The 19,981-nt window shown below is 43.0% G+C and overlaps 2 protein-coding genes across 3 annotated transcripts; both read left to right on the top strand.

The window, feature by feature from the left end:
• The first annotated feature begins 1,487 nt into the window (after window positions 1–1,487).
• On the top strand, window positions 1,488–7,878 carry LOC136429755 (uncharacterized). Of its 2 annotated transcripts, none has more exons than XM_066419711.1 (5): window positions 1,488–3,813; window positions 4,099–4,273; window positions 4,473–4,736; window positions 5,011–5,243; window positions 5,700–7,878. In XM_066419711.1, the coding sequence occupies exons 1-5, from the start codon at window positions 3,587–3,589 to the stop codon at window positions 5,836–5,838; spliced, it is 1,038 nt and encodes a 345-aa protein (XP_066275808.1). In that variant the 5' UTR covers window positions 1,488–3,586; the 3' UTR covers window positions 5,839–7,878. The 2 variants fall into 2 exon arrangements, with proteins under 2 accessions (XP_066275808.1, XP_066275810.1); XM_066419713.1 differs by having other exon boundaries at window positions 5,065–5,243.
• A 342-nt stretch (window positions 7,879–8,220) lies between these two features.
• Window positions 8,221–19,283, top strand: LOC136429195 (cytochrome P450 3A11-like). The gene is made up of 14 exons (XM_066419071.1): window positions 8,221–8,504; window positions 10,110–10,203; window positions 10,570–10,628; window positions 10,853–10,949; window positions 11,273–11,395; window positions 12,012–12,100; window positions 12,519–12,667; window positions 13,391–13,518; window positions 14,638–14,746; window positions 15,362–15,522; window positions 15,978–16,026; window positions 16,337–16,505; window positions 17,484–17,646; window positions 18,435–19,283. The coding sequence occupies exons 1-14, from the start codon at window positions 8,434–8,436 to the stop codon at window positions 18,525–18,527; spliced, it is 1,554 nt and encodes a 517-aa protein (XP_066275168.1). The 5' UTR covers window positions 8,221–8,433; the 3' UTR covers window positions 18,528–19,283.
• The last annotated feature ends 698 nt before the right edge of the window (window positions 19,284–19,981 follow it).

Genomic DNA, 19,981 nt, shown 5'->3' on the forward strand with positions numbered 1-19,981 from the left:
ACTTGATTGATTTTAACAATCAGCTTGGACACCTTCCAAGGCTTGAAGTCCCTCTCGTGGCATTCAATTCAATCCATTCTACTGTCAGTGCTTACCTTAGGCTACTGTTACTTCCAGTAGTAGACCTTAGATTCCACATGTACACATGTGGCGGGGCCACGCGAAAACTCATACATGTGAAACTAAGACACCTAGGTTGTTGACATACGCAAAACCTTAAACATCCATCATTGTAAACGTGAACATGTAAAACAATGAGTCAGAGACGAAGGTTTTGGATTGCAAGGCGTATCATTCCTATCATTTGTCACATTCCCAGCAAATTCAACCCTTTTGAAATGAGCGCCGAACCCGTGCAATCACTAAGTGGGTGGTTCGGGGGGTCGTGGGTGCAAACCCCGACGGAGTCACGAAAATATAGTAATTGACGTGGCTTAGCATTTAGAAAAATAGTATGGGACTTGAACACACACCACTACCAGTGAATTAGCGTCGTGCTGAGGTGCTTGCACAACTGTGTGGCCCAAGGGCTAGTGAAACGGAGATTGCTGCTGCCTTATACACCGAAAGAGACCTTAGATTCAACTATTATAAGACGAGCGTCCCCTACATTTAAGTCATGGCTTGCAGCCTCATTGCATTGTGACTAGGAACTCATATGCGCATGGGCGCAAAAGTAAGGGGCAAATGACCAATCTTAATCTACTCGTAACATGCAAACGCATGGGTCGAGCGCCTCCGTCTACAGGAATGTTTATGATAGTGCGTGGGACTTCAGCGGGCTCAAATTCAGAACAATAGAATACTTTGCTTGAACAGTTGCAAGCTTTAAGCAAGATAAAAAGTGAAGCGGCCGAACCTCAGACGGAGCTTGACGCTTTTTCGTTAGCCAACAATGCAATGCGGCTTCGCTACGGCTCGCGTATTTTTTGTCAAGTATATCGATTTAACCCTACTCTTCTTGATAAGTGTGTTGCAGAGGTTTGACGTACACGGGGCCACCGGCTTTACGTCCCCATCCGAAAGAACGATGCTACTTTTTTCCAGTCCCGTGCGGTGACCACTACAAGTCACAAAAGACAGACTACATTTTATCAATAGCTACAGAAAAAGATAATTGAATAAATTGACCACTGGCTCTCATGGATTTGACATTTTATTATTAAAACTACAATTAAATCAACCGACCATGTAATCGATTTTATAATCACCAAAACGTGTAAGACTAAGAGGTGTGGTTACCATTCTACAAAGGAATATATAGCTACACTACTTTTTTGAGAAGACACGTAGATAAATGCCGCCCACTTTGGGCAGCGAGCTCGAGGGCCTTCCAAGATCAGACTCCCTTGAAAGTTTCGTTCCCCGAAACGAACTTGATATGCAGGTCTTTGTGTCAATAAGCCGCTAATTGGATGAGCGTAACAGTGGAGGCGCCCACACAGGGTAAGTAGCTATAACAACCCGAGTTTGCAACTCCAGCAACAGCTACCAACAAATCCTCGCCACGGTGAGCCCAAAAGCAAGAGAACGTACACAGAACGTTCAGTGCAAGCCAGTTCTGTTGTCATCTTCATTTTGCTCGGCCGCCTCCTCTCTTGTAACGTCTGCCGGCGAAGAGTGCAGCAAGCGTCGGTTGTTTTCTACTCCGATCGGATCGAGGGTAAGTCAACCTGTACAGTTCATTCCATGATTTGACTGTTGGCTCTTGGCATGCTTTCATCATAAATCGAGACTTCACAACAGCCGTACAATTAATTATACCCCGTGTCACCAAAATCTTTTTCACATGTTGCAAACAATATGAAAATCCCCATTACCATGAAAGAGTTTTGGTACTCGTTGCTACACTTCGAGGCTGAGATCCATCCTTGGTCATGATATATAAGCTTTGGTTCTCTGGAACCGTTGGGGAATCTTTAAACACGTAAACAGGAGCACAAAATGTCCATGCTAATTCAAAGATGACGCAACCTTTGTTGACAGTAAATGTTCAAAGGAATCATTTCAGAATGAGAAAAAGACCGATTTCATACGGTGATTGTTGAGTTATTCATAGAACTATCGAATCAAAATACGGTGAATTCATTTCCTACTACTACTATGATAGGGAGAAAGAAGGAATGTATGTGCTCCGCAAAAATGTGCTGATGTGTGATTGTATGCGTGGTGAAACTGTAACAGCTTTCATTGGGAATCAGTATATCATCCGAGTTGTCCCGACATCTATCTTAATTGATGCTCTTGTGGTCTGATATCGATGAACTTGCTTTACCACATGCAGTAAATACTTACATATTGATGAGCTAGCAACTATAACCTGTTTCCACCCGCATTTTTGACAGGCTTAACTTAAGCTTCAGTTGGAGGTTGTGATGGCTCATTAGCTTTGTACAACATATCTACCTATCCACGTGTGACGTACGCAGTTTCATGTTACTTCGTACGTGCCGTTGCCGAGCAGCGAGCGCAAAAGTGAAAGAAATCAGGCTTCCAAAGCCTAGCCACCCTCTCAAGACTCTGCGTTTGCTGCAGGTCCCCGAAAGTCCCTCCTAGCTCTATCATTGCAGCGCGCGCACACACACACACACGCGCGCGCGCGCGCGCACACACACACACACACACTCATACGCTCGCACACTCAAACACGCACTCACATACGCATTCATTCGCACAAACTCACACACATGTACATACATATAAGCACACTCATACACGCGCACTCACTCACTCACTCACTCACTCACTCACTCACTCACACACACACACACGCGCGCACAGACAGACTCACCCTCACTCGCATACACACGCATACACTCACACGCACCTGACCTCCACGAGATCGAAACATTTAAGTTTTGTTACCAGCAGAAATGTAGGTGACTGCCATTGTTAAATGTAAAAAAATACCCTTATAGGACATGTAAGTCTGGTGTCTCTACAAAGCACATAGGGCAAACAAGCCATATTGTCTGTAAGACAAACCTAGTAGCTAGCGAAGGGACCAGTAAGTTCTGCTATTTGCTTCTCCCAAAAGACCAGAGTTACACTTAATTTTGTAAACCGTCCGTTCTAGTTTGACTTCTGGCATGCTTAATTACAATCTGAAGTAGAGAAAAATAGCAGACCGATTTTGTTTTCCTTCCGCAGGCAGCAGGTTTGGTTCGAAACGTTCTTTGTTGACTTTAGGCACACACAAAAAAATCTATGGAGCACATAAAAAGGGTTCACGTTATAAATCTGCATGGAGTTTTGAAAACCCTAGACCTGCTGTCATTAGGAATGTTTCTAGTATGAAATTTCCATTGTTTGCTATTAGTATTTCAGCTAAGATTCATGTTGACTGTACCCAGAGCCGTTAAGTGAAGCAGGTAAAGCGTCGAAAGGTAAATTTCGTTCCCGGTATTGTACCCTGACGTTCAATAGTTTTCATCGAATCAGACAAAAACACAACTTGCAACGTAAATGTTGCTACCAGATTTTCTGTACAGAAAAATGTAAGTCACAATTGTGTAGCTGTTATAGATTCAGTGAATAATTTAGTGTACTACTTCGGTATTTGAAAAGTATAATTTCCTTTAGGTTAATGCACAGGGAGATGGCTAGTGAGAAAGACTATGATGAAAGTTTAGACAAGGTCGCAGAGACACAGAAGAGTCTGAAAAAGAATATTCAGGAGATGCAACAGCTGACACTACGGCGCAACGAATTCCAGCGAGTCAGAGAATTCTACCTTACAGCACCAGAATGGTCATCAGCAGAAGGCCGAGAGTTCAGTGGGATGATGGAGCTCATCAAAAACGCATGCGACAGGTAGAATTATGTCATTCTTGTCATTGCTCTTTGCCCTTTATGTTAGAATGTTATGGAAGGCTACTAGTATGAGAAATTACCAAAACTGATTGGGGGTTACCACAACAATCTTGCAACACATCGTGAAGACAGAACACCCTTAATAGAATTTCCTAATCTTTGAGAATGCCGCATCTGATTGGCCGCAGGTAACAAATTCCACACCGTCTAGAATAGTGAACTGGGGAATCATCTGTACCATTCAAATCTACATTCAAGTATATGGTATGATTATTTCCCTTCCAGTTTTGCAGATCTTGTGGACGAGGCACGTGTGTATGTTCTTCTTGTGAAGAACTTTGGCAGGGACATTGCTGCTTTCACAACTGAGGCCCAGGAGGACCTAGCACCCGACGAAGAAGATGAGCTCCTTCATGATTGGAAAAAGAGCATCGATAGAATGAAAGATGGCAACGACAAGGTACGCATACGTTGGAAACACTATTTCCTTCTCAAGGCAGATAAGAACTGAACCTGTATGTGATGTGACCTACAAGTAAGCAAAGTAAGGAAGTAAGCGAATTCATTGAAAAATGTTGGCCGTATTGACTTAGGGAGCGATCTGTTGTACAACTCTTTCAATGAAATAGTAACAAAATTGTATATGCTATTGTTCGCAGATTGAAAAAGTGAAGGACAACTTCAAGAAAATTTTGGACAAACTGAGGACTGCCCAGGAGAAAGCTGCAGGTGGTGCGGTGCGAGGAAGGGAGAAAGCTGATGCCTCAGCCAAATCTGCAGATATGAGCTCCAAAGTAGCCAAGGGTTTTGCTGCAGGAGGAGCCATGGTAGGCTTTGCAACGGGTGGTGTTGGCGCCCCTATCGTAGCAGGAATAGGGATCCTGTGCAGCAAGTTTGCAGAAGGGATGTATGCTGCTGATTCTGTGAGTATCTATGGTAAAAACCGTTGTACTCTTAAAACCTTGGTAACATATGTGATTATAGATATAACACATTGCCATGGCATCTGTTGTGTCAAAGCACTTCCAGATTTCCCAGATAAGGTTTTCAACATAAGATTGTGACTAAAGTGTAGCGAATAGATGTACATAGAATTAGATAAGTTGATACTATTTTGAATATTTAATATTAAACAAATCGTTTTGGAAGACGTCGGCATCCATTGTTACTTAAATAGCTATTGTGTTTTTCGTACAGATAAGACGATACTTTTTTGGCTCTCTGACAACTTCGGACGATTCACCCATACAGGAGAAGCAAAAAGAGTGGAAGGAGACATACGACTTCGTCTCCCGCCAACTGGACGATGCCTTTGCGATCATAAAGTGTATAACTGCGGACTGCAAAAAAACACTGAATGACTTGTCGACAGACAGCAATCGGCTCCTGGATAAATTTGAGAAACCCTTAAACCAGAAAAAGCTTGAGAGGTAAGAATTACTGATTTCATACGACCTTTATTGTTATTTGCACGATTCCAGGGGTATGTCTTAACTTGTATACAAGATAGAGAAGTTTTAATGGTTACAGGTTGTGGATTTGTACACAGGTAAGAAACGAAGCAATCTGATGTAAAATAAGGGAACAAGACTAACATGGGACAGATTTCTGCTTTGAGAAAGAATTCATTGAAATAGTTTTCTTACAAACGACACCAACTAAATCCTTGCAAAATTTCAGTTGTCTTCCTACTACATTCCTTAATAAAGAATATTTCCAGAAACCTCTCTTTTGATATGCATGTTTGTACTAGTATAGCTTGCGCCTGTGCATTATTGAGCTATTGTGATCGACTTACCGCTTGTTGACATTGTGTCAAAATGAATGTATCGGTCGACATATTTACTACCGAACTAATACACATTCATCTTATCAAACACTTGCAGGAGCGGCTATTTCAAAAAGAAATGCCTCCAACTGAAGAAAGATTCAGAGGACCTGCAACAAACCTGCATCGAGTACATCAAGAAGGACGACGAGATTCGCCGCCTAACCGGAGGCATGGGGCGACTCAGCCTTCAATAGAACGTCGGGCGTTGGTGAGCACTCTTGGATAATCTACTCTCCAAGCAGAGGTTGATTAGGAGGGCTGTGACCTTTTTTCCCATTTGGCATGGTTTATTCAATATTTACAGGAAAACAAACAGTCCTTAATTGCTCTGGGGGTTACAGTTACATGCCCCTTTTTCCGTTCGCCGGGATATGAGAAGTAGGTTACAATCTTTTCAATCAAACTCTGTTTGGAGAGATTCCGCGACACAATGAGTGACCCGTGCACGTGCTTTTGGCTTTTGTTGGATTTATTTCGCACCCTAGCTTGCGATATGGTAATAGACAAGTCAAGGTAGACCAGGTCGGCAATTACTAGTCGTAGAGGTGAGAAAGATGACGATCTTTATTGTATACATATACCGACTGGGTTAAGTACAAGTCACAAGAAAATAATAGTTATCAGTGAAATGTAATCAGTCACAACTCCCATTTAGCCCACGATATTTGGAAATTGTTAAGGCTGGGTTTACACACGCGTTTCCAAGTACACTCGGAGTAGAACGGGCCTCTGTCCTGGCCAAGGAGAACGGAGTGATAAAAATTTTGACAAGGGTTCACGAATTTCATTCCTGTTTCTTTTAAATTGACAGCATGAGAATTTACATGCTGAAGTTCATGTGCTCAAATTTAAAATGTCTATCATGGGACCATAAATGGTTCCTTTTAAAGGAGTAGATCATTTGACTTTTGGGCTAGATAAATTGCATGTACAAATGTACTTTCTAGGATGATGACATTTTAAAAGGCTCTATACTAGGTAGTCACCCTGACGAGTTCCTTTCAAACCATATGGATTCCAAACATATAAAGCCTGCGGAAAAAAATCTTTAAGATAACAAATGACGATAATGATATTCTGTTCTAAAATTGCACAAAATAGCTTGGGTAAATTTTTTCGACATAATCAGATTCTCATATTGCTGTGATTGAAAATTCGTATTCATCTACTGTGATATAAATACTGCGTGTTGTGTGCGGAGCGTGCCGGATATTTGTATTTTGCTTTTTTTGTATTCCGGTGTGAGATTTGACAAAACATATTTGTCAGTACATTGTACGCTAAACGTATTGCCAGCGCACCGTCATAGGCTATGTTGATTTGATCATATCGTTGACATCCGCGCGCGCATCAATTTTGTCCGGATAGAAAAGTTTTTGCCCCTGTAAATCGTACAGATCAGCTGAAAAATAGCAAATATATGCAATAAATGTAAAAAAAAATATTTCGGAGAACGGTTAGTGATGCCCAAAGACATTATTATGTCCTCGTAATGTCGTAGTATGCCAAAAAAAATTCCGAAGTAAAAAAAGATGTGAAAAAAGAATAATTTATTATTTTGTATACCATACTCTGCGTGTTTAGTCATTTGTTCAACCTTCCTGACCACTTAGATTTCATAATGAGGGCAACGTTTATTTGGCCAAACCTTTTTGTATTCTCACACTCACATCAGTTTTGTAATTCCCGTAGGATGTTATCCATAGAATCAAATCAGCATGGTCTTACGTAGATATAAAGATATTGTGTTGTGACTTCGCTATACTGTGACTATGATTGCTCAGTGCATGGTGTAATTAACTGGCTTGTGTGTTGAAAAAGTGATCGATAATATCATATTTTCATGTATCCAAGATAACTGTTACTGAGTCACAAGCTTACTTCATTTCATTTGACTCTTGATTGTGTGCAGGAAACAATTCCAAACAATAATCATTGTGACCTTTTCAGCAATAGGTCTTTATATGCCTAGGCCTATTTCATCGGCTTGTGATAATATTAGGAAGGTTTCTTATTATACATATTGAAATTGGCATGTAGTCAAGTCAAGTCAAAGCCTTTATCTTATTTGGCTAAGTAATAATGCCTTTACGAGGCAGAATCACTTTTCCAAGTGACAGTAGGGGCTAGGCTAGATCACGGGTGAATAATGCGCTTGAGAAATCAGCCTGTTTGTTGATGTCCGGATTGCAGACGCGTTGTTTTGACTGGTGAATGGTGTGAATAAAGACATGTATGGCTGCGTTTCTCTGTCTGTGATTTTTGTTTCTTGACTGTGGATAGATGAGGGCTGAATACAATCGGATATCTTCTACATACATTTCCATCATATATAGAATGAAGCCAGTCTTTTCAGGATTAAAACGTAAAACATGCAATATTCTGTAACCTGTTAAATACCACCGGCAACATTTTAGTCGATGACATGACCGGGGTGTGAGTGTGAGTCTGCTCAAACACAAAAGGTAACCTCAGGTCACTGACTTGACTCAGGGCGTGTCGTCATCGGCCAAGGGTCACGTACCAGCCTACCTCCCTGGGCAGGTGTCAGCGGGGTAAAATTGTGGCAGACATTTGTTTAGGGAACGTGTCGGTCAACAGGTCTCCACAGGGCGTCGTAGGTTTGTCCTTATAAGGTGATGTGAAGTTTGGCGTGACGCCAGAAACATAAGTACACTTATAAAGCATTGATTTTACTCGGGGACGTTCAGTACAGTCAGGAACAACCCGGAAGTAACAGCACAAGTCTTCAGCCTGCCGCTCACCGCCGAACAGACCGTGAAGACAGAATGGCGCTAGAGTTCCTGCCGATCCCGCTGACATGGGTGGTGCTGACCGTGCTACCTGTGCTCTTCTACATGTAAGTCTGTTATTGTTTTGAACACTGCATGTTGAGTACGTTTTTCTGTCGCCAACCGGAGTCGTAGTGCATATGATCGTCTGATGTATTTACGCGATTTTTGTAGGTAAAACCACAACGTATTCATACTACCTGCGCAAGTATACGGGCAAGGAGTAATGTATTTTACCAAAGCTGTATCAAACCTCGTGTTGTTCTCAAGTACATCGGGGATCGCTATACCAGTCAATGCCAACTGGTGAACATCAATTTCCGACAGCTTACATTCCACTGCAGTAAACACAGAACTACATCTCGTAACTAACACAAGGACGGACATCTGCATGCATAAAAGCATGCATAAAAGCCTCATTTTACGCATGTACAAATGTTATGATAGTCTTGACGATTCACAAGTTCAATACACTGCACCGACGTGTAATTTGAACTATTGTTCTGTGATATGATCCATACGTGTTTATAAACACGAACGATTGCAGGCTACGAATACTGTACCAAATCCTTTCTCTAACCGAATTAGCTGAAAGTACGGAACGTTGTGGTATCATAATGTCTCTATGCATTTACGAATAGATCTGTTCTAAGGTATAACTGCAATGACGTGAGGTAGAGTACAGTAGTAAGGTCAGCAGACATTAGCTATGCCCATATTTGGAGATACAACAGGTACAGGAGAGAGGGCTGAACCTACCTGACGGGTTATTACCATATATGGTCACACACCGCAAAGTGACCCCAAACATGACTTCACGGCCCTGTAACGTGATATCACTGTCATATGTTTAAAAAGCGCTGACGGATTCTTTTACATACAAAATTGATAGAGTTGTTCTATTGGCCGGCTGAAGCTCAGTTACCGCATACACACATATGCATACATATTAAACCTTTTACAAAACATAATTATATTGAAAAGTAACCTTTTTATTTCGTTGGATTTATTCATTGGTTTGGCTGACATGGACTTACATCCAGCAGAGGTTACCGCTGTTCTTAAGGGCTAATAAAGGAATGCAAAATGACTACACGATCAGAAGTTTAACTTAGAAATACATTCAAATTTGCATCATCTCATTTATATATCATAGTTCTTTAAGATATGAAATTTCTTGGGTATTTACAATGAACGTAGAGTCCTCTCTGTACAAGGTGACGTATAGAAATTGAATTACTCATTTTGCAACATTGACTATAGGAGACACGAAATAAGGACCAGGATTGTTTTTCACAGCGTAGGGGCATCTTTGCGCAGCAAAGCCGTATGGCGAGCGCTACAAGTGTGAGGATGAGGGCTGCATGCAGGACTATTGTAGGGGTGTCCGGGGCATGCTCCCCATGGAAAGTTTGAACTTTAAAACTCTCAAGAGACACTATTTCCTACATTTTGAGGGCTAAAGTTTGTGAAATAAAGCCAAAGTTTTATGCTTTTACATCAAAACAACAGAAAATCCTCCCTACGCTGGTTGAATCACAGCATAGGGGTCAAAATCACAGCATAGGGAATACTAATCACAGCGTAGGGGCCCCCTATGCTCGACTGTGCTGGCGAGAACCCTGAGTAGTACTGCGACACAAACTAACACCGTAACTGATCCCTCACCCCAGCTACTGCGTGCGCCCCCTGTCGATGTTCAAGAGAATGGGAGTCGCCGGACCAAAACCTTATCCAGTCATCGGGAACATGATGGAGTTTAAGAATGTAAGTGGCAACTCAGATCATCTATCTGATATATATGATGTAATTTGATATGATATAATATGACATCACGTCATATCATATCTTAAGAAATTATATTCATATGTGGAAATCCTCCCATCACCATTACTTACTCATATAGTTTCCTATTGGCTGCAGTTTAAGTTATTTTGTGTCGATGGAAAATCAACACAATTTAATGATATTGCTGGGAAAGTGGAAAAAGGTGTTCCAAGTGAGAGGAACATTGCTAGAAAGGAAGAGCTGCCCAACAGCTATCTATATAGTAGCCATATAATATCTAAAGACATAATAGCATTTAAGTTAAAGCTAAGGTAGGTATCGCAACTGTTTTCTACCATTCCGCAGGGCCTATGGGACATCGAGTTGCAGATGTCACGAGTGAAGGAGTTTGGAGGAGCTTACGGGTAAATCTCATCTCATGACTTATACATGATCAATATTTTGTCATGTGATCATTGGATTCTCCTTTCGACTTAAAATCCATAAGATATCCGCAATCCTCATATCTAGTGTCTCAGGATTATTCGGTGGTACCGCTTTCTTTACTATCCCAGCATCAGCACAGCTCACTTAATCTAATATAATTCGAATTGCTCGGTAAGTCCTTGTGTGTTTTTTCCCGTCTCAGTGTTTTCGGAGGAATGCGGCCCGCGTATGTCGTCACCGACAGGGAGTTTTTGCGGGAAATCTTCATCAAACAGTTCCACAACTTCACGGACAGATCGGTAAGAACAAGTCTTGCACTAGACAAAAATGAAGAAAGAAATTATACTTTGCAGGAAAGGGATACAAATGGAAATAGACACTGATTCTCTTTGATAACAGCTAGGTTGATTTTTTTCTGAAAAAAGAAACATCCAAACATAAACACAAATCACGTTTATGTTGAGCTTTTCGGTTCTGGCCTCTGTTCAGTTTACAACATGTAGCCCTCTGCCGCAGTGCTTGCACACCTTCTGTGGCCCAAGTGCTATACAAACGGACATGGGCACCGCTTTATACAAAAGTGCGTGTGGGAAGGATTTAACAAACTTCCTGTCTCCCAAAGACGAGCTCCACGGCGCTGAACGTCCGGCCGATGTGCCGAGTCCTGACGGACCTGAGAGGAGACGACTGGAAAAACGTCCGGACTACCCTCAGTCCCGCCTTCACAGGGGGCAAACTCAAACTGGTATGTACAACGTAAACAGAGCTTTCATGTAGACAAACCTGGTAAAAGGAAACACAACGCAAAAACGTTAAACAAGTATTTCGATACTTTTGGGAATTAGGAAATGGTCAGACATTTCGGATAACGTTAGAACTGACTGACAAGTCGACAGCGGATAATGTCTGAAACGTCTGGCCGTTTACAAAACCTGTTCAGTTTCATTCTGCAGTGTGTAAACTGGCATATACTGTTTTTATCTAGCGTTTTCCAGTGAATCAAAGATTAATTAGACTTCATAACATGTTGCATTACGAAGGATACAATGTCTGAGGTAGTTGAAAAACACAAAAGAACATCGAGATATTATCATAAGAAATGTGACAAAACCCAATATGGAAACAAAATGTCTAAGACAATTTCAAAACACAAAAAGAAACGTCTTCATTTGTGTCACATCTTTACTTGAATGTATGTAAGTAAATAAGTAAGTCAATGACATGTACAAGTTATATATTGTCAATTTTTCTTCTGCCAGTATCTTTATATAATATGTATAGCATTGACGTTCTGCAGTCCTTACGTTAGTTATTTGAAATGAATTGAATTGTTAGATAAATCTCTATCTTATTATCTTTAGATGACAGGCATCCTGAACCGGTGCGCAGATCAGCTGGTGGATAACATAGGGGAGGCCACGAGGGGCGGAGCAGCCTGTGATATCAAGGAGTACGTTTGATATTTTCATAGTTAAAATCCCTTATAGTACTCAATTGTCTATCATTGCAAATTGTAATAGACTATTGGCGTCAATTCCTATCGGATGTTGTTGAAACAATTCACACAAAGGTCAAATGAATAGTGTGAATAAAGACAAATCAGTTTCTTTTTTAATAACTGTCGATATACGTGATGTGTTGGCAGTTAAGTCTTCCTTTTTACTACTTTTATTAGCCACAACACACACAATAGAGATTCAAACAATTGCAGATAAAAATTCAACAGTCAAAAGAGTCGACAGGAACTGTAACTAGTATGTCTTCAGAAGATTGTAGCTGTGGAGCTTTCATTCAATTGACGTTTACGTTGACAGGAATGGTAAATCCAAAGAAGAAACTACAATTCCCATAACGGTGTTTCCCCCCAGGCTAGCCAGTGCCTTTACCATGGACGCCATAGCAGCCGTGGCTTTTGGAACGGACATAAACACCCAGGAGACCCCGGACCACCCCTTCGTGGTGAACGCCAAGAAGGCCTTCGGGTCGGACCTGAAGAACCCGCTCATCTGGGTCTACCGTGAGTTCAGCATCGGTCAAACCTTCCTTACCTTAGACCGTAGGTCCTCCTGTGCCGCAGGCACATAGGGCAGCATGTTTCCATCTTGACCAGTCGGTCGCCGCTTCTTCGGCTCCTTCCCATGGGATTCCTGCTCTTTTTAGGTCCCATAGGAAGGTCCGGCGCCAGGTGTTCTTAGGCCTGCCTCTTTTCCTTTTGCCCCCTGGTGGCACCCAGGTCATTGCAATCTTCGAGTGCCGTTCTTTCGGTAGACGTAAGATGTGACCTGCCAGTCGCATTCTCTTGCTGGTTATGATGTCTCCCAAATGGCTTGGACTTGGTCCCTCTGAGGACTTCCTAATATGTGATGTATTCTTGCCATCGCACTTTAAGTATTCTTCTCAATACAAACAGTATCGGTCAAACACATCGCTTTTTATAACTTGTTTATGCCATATATAGCTATCTATTAAGAGTCTGCTTTCCACCCATAGCATGTATTTCAGAATGTACAGATTACAAACATGTTCATATGAAATACGACGAAATATCTCCACGTCAAAATCTGGAATCAGTACTTGTCAATTCTTAAGTCTTTATTATTGACTGTTTGACACCGTGTAACACGTCAGAAAAAAGTGCAAACAGTTTGTCATTGGACATTTTCAACCTTTCTTTATCTTCGTAAGTGTTGTAATCACTGCTTCATGTATACATGCATACATGTACTTCTGCACTTCCCAGTTATCTTCCCGAAGATCGTGAAGCCGATCATGGAGAGTCTGCAGGTGAGCCTGTTCCCGCGGGACTGCGTCAACTTCTTCAGCGGCGTCTTCACACAGCTCATGGAGCAGCGGCAGACGGGCGGGGAGGTGAGTAAGATTGAAACAGCTACTCGCAATGGTGTTTAACAGATTGCTGGATTGTGTAATCTTCTTCAGCGGAGTCTTCACACAGCTCATGCAGCAGCGACAGGCAGGCGGGGAGGTATGACCCGTTTTCCCCCAAGAGCTATCGTAGGGCGGAACTTGTTGCTACCAAGTACAGCAAAGTCATCCTCATTAGCCTCCTTCACAGGCTTCCTAGAACGGCGGCGTATATATTTGGGGGAGGGGGTGACACAAGTTCTTACACGGGCCAAGGTTCTCTAATGCCGCCAAGGGAGTTTCGCTGCCGAGGAAGTTATGTCGCCGAGGGACGATCGTTCTAGGAAGCCTGCGAAGGAGGCTACATCCTCATCAGATAGCTTTAAACATCATGTACAGCTAGATGTGTAAAGGTTACGTGTGACAGGTTGTACTGTGTCATATGACCAGCTGCTCCACGCTGTGTGCCTGAGAAGCAAGTGTGTTACGCCAAAGGGTAGTAATACCGACTATACAGATATAGACAGCACCTAATGTTATTTGCTGTTATTCACACGTCTCATGCATGTCCTTGGTGCTGATGACATTCCCGTCCACGGTACTGATGAACATGAACATGCTCATTCCTAGTGCAGAATACAATCTTCACGGCGCTGTCCTCTTCTTTGTCCACAGGGCGGAATACAATTGGCACTGCCCTGTCCTTGGTGCTGAATACTCTTCACACTAACCATGCTGTCCTTGCTGCTGACTACCGCTCACATTGCCCGTTGTATGGTACTCAGATGATGACCATTTTGACGTTTGCAATTTCTGTGCTCCGTCTGCACTATTCTATCTGTCCCAGAACCGGGTGAATAGGAGACAATAATTGATGACAACGATGTTTGTGTAACTCTGATGTCCTTACTGTTCCAGGGTCGGGCGGGCATTACGCAGCTGATGATGTGTATGTAACTCTGCCGCCTATCTGCAATATTCCTTTTGTCCCAGGCCGTGTGAACAGGGTATGATGATTGATGACAATTATGTTTATGTAACTCCGATGTCCTTGCTGTTCCAGGGCCGGGTAGACATGACGCAGCTGATGATGTTTATGTAACTCCGATGTCCTTACTGTTCCAGGGCCGGGTAGACATGATGCAGCTCATGATGGACGCTCACACCATGAAGGATGATGATGATGAGGGAGAGGCTGAGGCGGCAGGCAGCAGAACCCGAGGGAAGAAACAGGGTAATATGCCTATATCGCAGTGGTCTCTGTGAAGATTCTAACGAATCGAAGGTTCATTCAAACATCAGGAGATATGCAAGGATCTCTGTAGACTACATTTATTCAACTCATAGCACAAACACCCTTCTCGGGCCCATCTCTGGTCAACTTCCTCTGTAACTGATACCCGATCTCCCCCAGCTCAAGGCTCTATACTCCCTGAGTTCTGGGACATGCCATTCTCTGGTGTCGGGGCGGGGTTGGCTGGGGGGGGGGGGGGGGGGGGTGGGATGACACCTATCATAACAGTCTTGTAGGCTGATGCATGAATTCTCAGGCAGAACTATTCGGCATTTTGTTTACGGTACAATAGTGCATTGTATGTTCTACCAATGTGGGGATGGAGGGTATCTTGCCTTTTCTCATCCAATTCACATCAACATTTTGAAGCTTTGAAGCTTGTTTATAAACTGTTTGTTTTTGTTTAGGCACTGTTTTTCAAAGCCTTTAGAGATGAATTTTCTCCAACTCTTCTTCGTGGAGATTTGTTAGTGGACACCCCTTATCTTCCCCCACACATTTTCTACGGACTAGAAATAAATACACGTCATTATCCCCCCCCCCCCCCTTTTCCAGCCCTGAGTAGGGATGACGTCCTGGCGAACGGGTTCCAGTTCATCCTGGCTGGGTACGAGACTACCGCCTCCACGCTCTCGTTCACAATGTACCAGCTGGCCACGCACCCGGATGTACAGGACAAGGTCATCCGCGAGGTGGATGACGTCATGAAGGACAGGGTATACACTGATTCTATTTTTCATTACTTTATCACAAGGCAAACCTCAAACGTCTTCTTTATTGACATACATTTTCAATGCTGCTATTATTGCCTGTGGAGCTGTAAGGATGTCGCAAAGTAGTATGTGCAAGGAGGCGAGGTCTGCCATTTCTGATTGCATTGTTGACATAAATAGAGGTTTAGGCAGTTTGAAATGCGCCGTAGACAAAATTATCATAATCTCTGCTGTTGTTACTTCATCAAAAGCGTCATTAGTGCATGTATGTAACATTAGTAATCCGATATCCAGTCCTAAAAGGGCTGAATATGCAACAAGTGGACACGATAGCCAAAATACATGGACAGACAAAGCTTTGTGCAAACGATTTATTTAGGTATCCTCAAAAGGGGAGTAAAATGTTTGGGAGTTTCAGCGACAAGGCTAGTGACCATCCTGTGTTTCCTCCTCCGCAGGACACTGTTGACTACGAGGCGTGTAAGCACCTGGAGTACACGGAGATGTGTATCATGGAGAACCTGAGGATCTATCCAGCCGCAAATAGGTGAGCTTCAACACTGTACTAAGAGGAGGAGTTATATGGAAAATATGTATTTGTCACTTTCTTAAACCAGAGCCAACACCAATACTTTTTCTTACAGCGACCTTTTTCAACGTTCAAAAGCTAACTAAAGGCAATCAGTTGGTCACGCTACATTAAGCCACCAGCCTGTGCTTGGTTGGAAACGCAGACGCATTGCTCTATACGCCAACCGTAAAGATATAATGCTTCATCTCAATCAAGGACGACTACTTTACTTTAACCCTCTATAAGTCCATGTGACTGTGTGCTGTTTTTGTACCAGACTTGCCCGCGTGGCCACATCTGACACGAAGATCCAGTGGCTGACTGTCCCCAAAGGCATGCTGATGGACATCCCGGTCCTACCCATCCACTACGACCCCGAGCGCTACCCGGAGCCAGAGAAGTTTATTCCTGAAAGGTACAGATGTAATTAACCACAGCCCTATCCCTAACCTTAACCCCAACCCTAACCTAACCTAACCTAACCTAACCTAGCCTGAATTCAATCAAGCCTCTTGTGACCGCTCGCGGCCCTGTAACCACCTCGCAACCCAAGAGCTTGATGGCTATGGCCGCTAACTCAAGGGAATCCTCCTTCTAAATATGGATAATCTATGCAGCCGTCATCAGCCCACAGAGCTGCCGGCACAGGCCAGACTCTAGTTGCTAAGGATCTATTGCTGTTGCTATCCAGTGATTGACAGCTGCAGATGTCTGATCTGCAGGTGGTAGGAAGAGAGTTTCACAGGCCGTTTCTCGGCACTTTTTCGGCAGTCAAGTCTTTTCTTGTTGGATTTTCAAACTTGGTTTTTGATGTGGGAGAAACTGACATTGTCTGCCTCTAAAGGAACAGATAAACTAAGTAGGTGTAAAATCCCTTTTAACAGGCTTGGATACATCTCATTTCTCACCCTCCCAACATCTGGATCTCATTTCCCATCCCTTTCTCCCGTCTGCCTGTGTGACAGCTAACAGACATGCTAACTAGGTTTGTTTCTATGGCAATGGGAGCCTAGCTGAAATCCTGCCCTCTGATTGGTGTTACCATTTTTGATAACAGCTCTCCAGGCTTAGAGCAACCAGAGCACAAACTCCGCGGGGAGGGGAGAGAAACCCCCGGACAGCTGGAGTTTGCGTTATACAGACTAAACCTAACCTAACCTAACCTAACCTAACCTAACCTAACCTAACCTAACCTAACCTAACCTAACCTAACCTAACCTAACCTAACCTAACCTAACTCACACCCTGTCGATCCACCACGACCACGAACGCTGGACCCGTGGGACGTGCGGGGCCCAGAAACTGTATCAGCATGAGACTCGCTATAATAGAGGCTACTTAGTACGTGTACTACATTGTATCAACACTAATCTGATGTTTGTACTGCTGCCAGGTTCAGTAAAGAGGAGAGGCAGAAGAGGGACCCGTGCGACTGGCTGCCGTTCGGGGCGGGCCCGAGGAACTGTATCGGCATGAGGCTCGCCATGATGGAGGCTAAGATCGCGCTGGCCAAGATCCTGAGGAGCTACCGGATCGCGCTGGCACCGGACATGGAGGTTTGTGAAGCTCTTCTTCAAACAGGGAGTCGTGGAAAGCAATGACGGCCCGCCTCAGTGAAACTGAAAAGCGGTGAAGATGATGATGATTCTTGTATTCTTTATCAAAAATTGCAACAAGTCAATACACAGTGGAACGCCAGGCAGACAAGCTGATGTTGCGGACAACTCAACATTACATTTACACGAAATACAACAATAAAATACTAAGCCATTTCATAGAATTTCACAATGGGAAGAATTAAGAGATTCCCATATATCAAATTGATGTTTCCTATGTACCATTCACAGTTTTGTGATTAACTAAGGCTAACCATCGCCATCCTGGCTGTAAAAGAGGATTATAGAACTACAACATGTACGAACGTCCGTAATGAGGTTCTCACATATTTGTCATGTCTTGGTGTATCTTACGTAATTTGAAAACCATGCCAAAGTTGATTATAGTGAATGTTATTTTTACAAAAAGATATATTGAAGACAAAGAAAAGTACAGATTGACCATAATTGTCGAAGGAAACTCATCAGAAACGTTCGCCTGATAGAGTAAACAATTTTGCAGTCACGCCATTGTCCTTTATCATCCAATGTCAGTACTTACTCCTTTACTTTACGAATCTAGAAAACATTAGCGATGCAAGAATGGACACACATTGACTTGGTAGCAAAATATATCGCTAATCTTTGTATGAAAGTTCATCTGTGTTGCGAAATGACATCATAAACAAGGACTGAACTTTCCTTACTCATACATCCCTAATCTATTCCTTCCGTTGCCTCCTGTCCAGGTGCCGGTGCAGCTGAGTAAGTACTCGGCCTTCGTCAAGCCTGAGCACGGCATCCGCATCACGGTGGAGCCGAGGGGCAATGGCGGGGACTGAAGCACTCCAAAAACATCCTTCAGCGACAATCGAACTACATCGGCATATGTTATTCAGCGTGCCTTGATTGACTTTACCTGGTATCCACTATACCCTAGCTACGGTTAGCTCCTCCGATGCTCCCCTCAGTGTCAAATATTCTGCGGAGAAGCAATAAAAGGAGTGAACTGGAACTAGAATAGACTGGAAACCAGGCTATAATCTAAAATGTTACCATTGAAAATAGCTGCGTGCCTGGGTGGTGCGAACTTTCAATGCAGACTTATGCTGCAATCAATGTATGGTGCTTGCTTGCTTATGTATGGTACATGATGTAAATGATTACTAGTACATGTATCTAGATTCTATACATTTATGAGATTTTCGATAAAGGTTAAATATCACATGGTATGAACAGCGAGGGATATTCCGTTAATAGATTGGTAGGTATAAATGAAACTTGGTAATGAAATGGTGTGTTTTACCATTCACTTTATTCAGTTGGCTGAATGAAGGGATCTTGTGGCCTATTAGTGGAATAACGTAGAAATAGAATCCTGGTATCATGTAAAGTTTATGTGAAAATTAATTATATTGTCGTTTCTTCACCAGTTAATCTATGTTGCCCAAAACAAGTGAGACATTTTACTGTAGAATTCAATTGCACTTCATTATCAATCCATACAGGTTTTTTGCGTCCCCTGTATGCTTTATTTACTACTGTTATCATTCGATTTGATGGCTTCATATATGCAAATAAACAACCAACTATCTTAATAGTATGCATCATATTAAGTTTTCCGAACTAATCAACGAAGACTGCATGTATCTACTTGTGACTACACTCAATCTCAAGAGTGTATAGGGCGTATTCAGTCACGTGACCCCTGTCCCCAGCAACCAATCGCGGGCCATAGCAACGCGTTCTGGCGGCCATGTTGGAGTCCAGGCACAGTATTCTATTGCACGCTGTATGTTACATTCCGCAGAAAAATGAGCAACATTCCCTGAGCCGAGGCTGAGCGATCCACAATTCCCATTCAAAACTGTCTGCCTTGCCATCATGGTGCTGTGCATCGTTGTTGGATGTGGAAACAGGACGGGTGCAGCGCACAAACATCGGGAAAAGGTGGGGTTTTTTCGCGTTCCTCGTGTCATAACACACCAGGGGAGGGATGCCGAGGAGTTAACATCGGCTAGGCGAAGAGAATGGCTTTCTGCCATTAGTAGAGCAGACCTAACGGAGGAAAAGCTACAAAATGAACGTGTGTGTGGTAAACACTTCGTTTCTGGACAACCGAGCAAAGAATGGGAACGGTTTAATGTCGACTGGGCGCCTACTGTAAACCTCGGCCATAGCAAGAAAGGAGATGCGGTGACAGGCGCCGGAAGAGCCGAGCGAGCCGAACGAACAACACGGCGCCGGAAACTACGGGAAGACCATCTCCAGGCTGAGGTCACAAAGAAAGTGAAAA

Source organism: Branchiostoma lanceolatum, chromosome 3 (assembly GCF_035083965.1).
Source record: "Branchiostoma lanceolatum isolate klBraLanc5 chromosome 3, klBraLanc5.hap2, whole genome shotgun sequence".
NCBI lineage: Eukaryota > Metazoa > Chordata > Leptocardii > Amphioxiformes > Branchiostomatidae > Branchiostoma > Branchiostoma lanceolatum.